Below are 1,483 nucleotides of genomic sequence, written 5' to 3' on the forward strand. Positions count from 1 at the left end.
TCACAAATTTTTTTCTTCACCTCTCCCCGGAACTCAACCTTCTCTTTAAGTCTCATATTTCGTTTACTTAAAATCAAACTGTGTAAGTTTGTTTGTCCCTCACTCTCCCCTACGTCGTTTTTTACCCCCCCCCCCCCCCCCCCCCCCCCCTTTCCCCCACCCCCACATTCCATCTCTTTGTTTCTCTCTTACATACATACACACACATCCACCACCCACCTTCAATCATCCACACAAACAGACGGCCACTCTTAGATGGAAAATAGTTTTTTCTGTATCTTGTCCATCTTACCCCCTCTCAATATGTCCTCTATATATCCCTCGCTCTCGCTCCCACCCACCCCGCCCTCACTCTCGCTCCCACCCACCCCACCCCTCACACTCGCTCCCACCCACCCCGCCCTCACTCTCGCTCCCACCCACCCCACCCTCACTCTCGCTCCCACCCACCCAACCCCTCACTCTCGCTCCCACCCACCCCGCCCTCACTCTCGATCCCACCCACCCCACCCCTCACACTCGCTCCCACCCACCCCACCCCTCACACTTGCTCCCACCCACCCCACCCCTCACACTCGCTCCCACCCACCCCACCCCTCACTCTTGCTCCTACCCACCCCACCCCTCACACTCGCTCCCACCCACCCCACCCCTCACTCTCGCTCCCACCCACCCCACCCCTCACTCTCGCTTCCACCCACCCAACCCCTCACTCTCGCTCCCACCCACCCCACCCCTCACACTCGCTCCCACCCACCCAACCCCTCACTCTCGCTTCCACCCACCCAACCCCTCACTCTCGCTCCCACCCACCCCACCCCTCACACTCGCTCCCACCCACCCAACCCCTCACTCTCGCTTCCACCCACCCAACCCCTCACTCTCGCCTCCACCCATACACTCACCCTCTTTGTCCGCTATCTCTATTTATCTCTCGCTTTTTTCAATACCTCTATCTACTTTATATCTTGACCTCTTTCTCTTCCTATACCCTTCTCTCTCTCTCCCTCTCTCTCTCTCTCTCAATGTCCGTCTCTCTCTCTCTCTCTTTCTCTCTATCTCTTTCCCATTCTCCCTCCCTCTCTCTATCTCCGTCCCTCCCTCCCTCTCATTCCCACTCACACCCCTCACTCTCTCTGTCCGCTATCTCTATTTATATCTATTTCATATCTTCATCTCTTTGTCTTCATATAATCTTCCAAGTCTCTTCCAAGTCTCTCTCCCGCAATGTCCGTCTCTCTCTCTCTCTATCCCGGTAAAACCCTATATATACCTCTATTAAAAAGTTCAAATATTTCCCTTCCCTGCAACCTTTCTCCAGGTGAATGAGCTACAAACACACTCCAAGCGGCGGACCAGATCAAGAGATAATGGCGAAATGAGATTGAAAAAAACCTACGTCTTACTGTTTATTCCTAATGAAAGAATTCCTCAAAGATAAAGGCCTAGCCGCTCAAGACAGCCTATTCCAGATTAAATACAG

The 1,483-nt window shown here is 53.6% G+C and overlaps 1 protein-coding gene across 1 annotated transcript; it reads left to right on the forward strand.

Moving 5' to 3' along the window:
* The first annotated feature begins 303 nt into the window (after positions 1-303).
* On the forward strand, positions 304-972 carry LOC115924321 (extensin-like). The gene has a single exon (XM_030986445.1). It carries the CDS (start codon positions 304-306, stop codon positions 970-972), a length of 669 nt encoding a protein of 222 aa, XP_030842305.1.
* Positions 973-1,483: the final 511 nt, after the last annotated feature.

Source organism: Strongylocentrotus purpuratus, unplaced genomic scaffold (assembly GCF_000002235.5).
Source record: "Strongylocentrotus purpuratus isolate Spur 01 unplaced genomic scaffold, Spur_5.0 spur5_scaffold_15, whole genome shotgun sequence".
NCBI classification, from domain to species: Eukaryota; Metazoa; Echinodermata; class Echinoidea; order Camarodonta; family Strongylocentrotidae; genus Strongylocentrotus; species Strongylocentrotus purpuratus.

What these genes read in the sequence shown, in the direction of transcription:
- LOC115924321 (XM_030986445.1), top strand. Translation starts at nt 304, where the DNA reads ATGTCCTCTATATATCCCTCGCTCTCGCTCCCACCCACCCCGCCCTCA.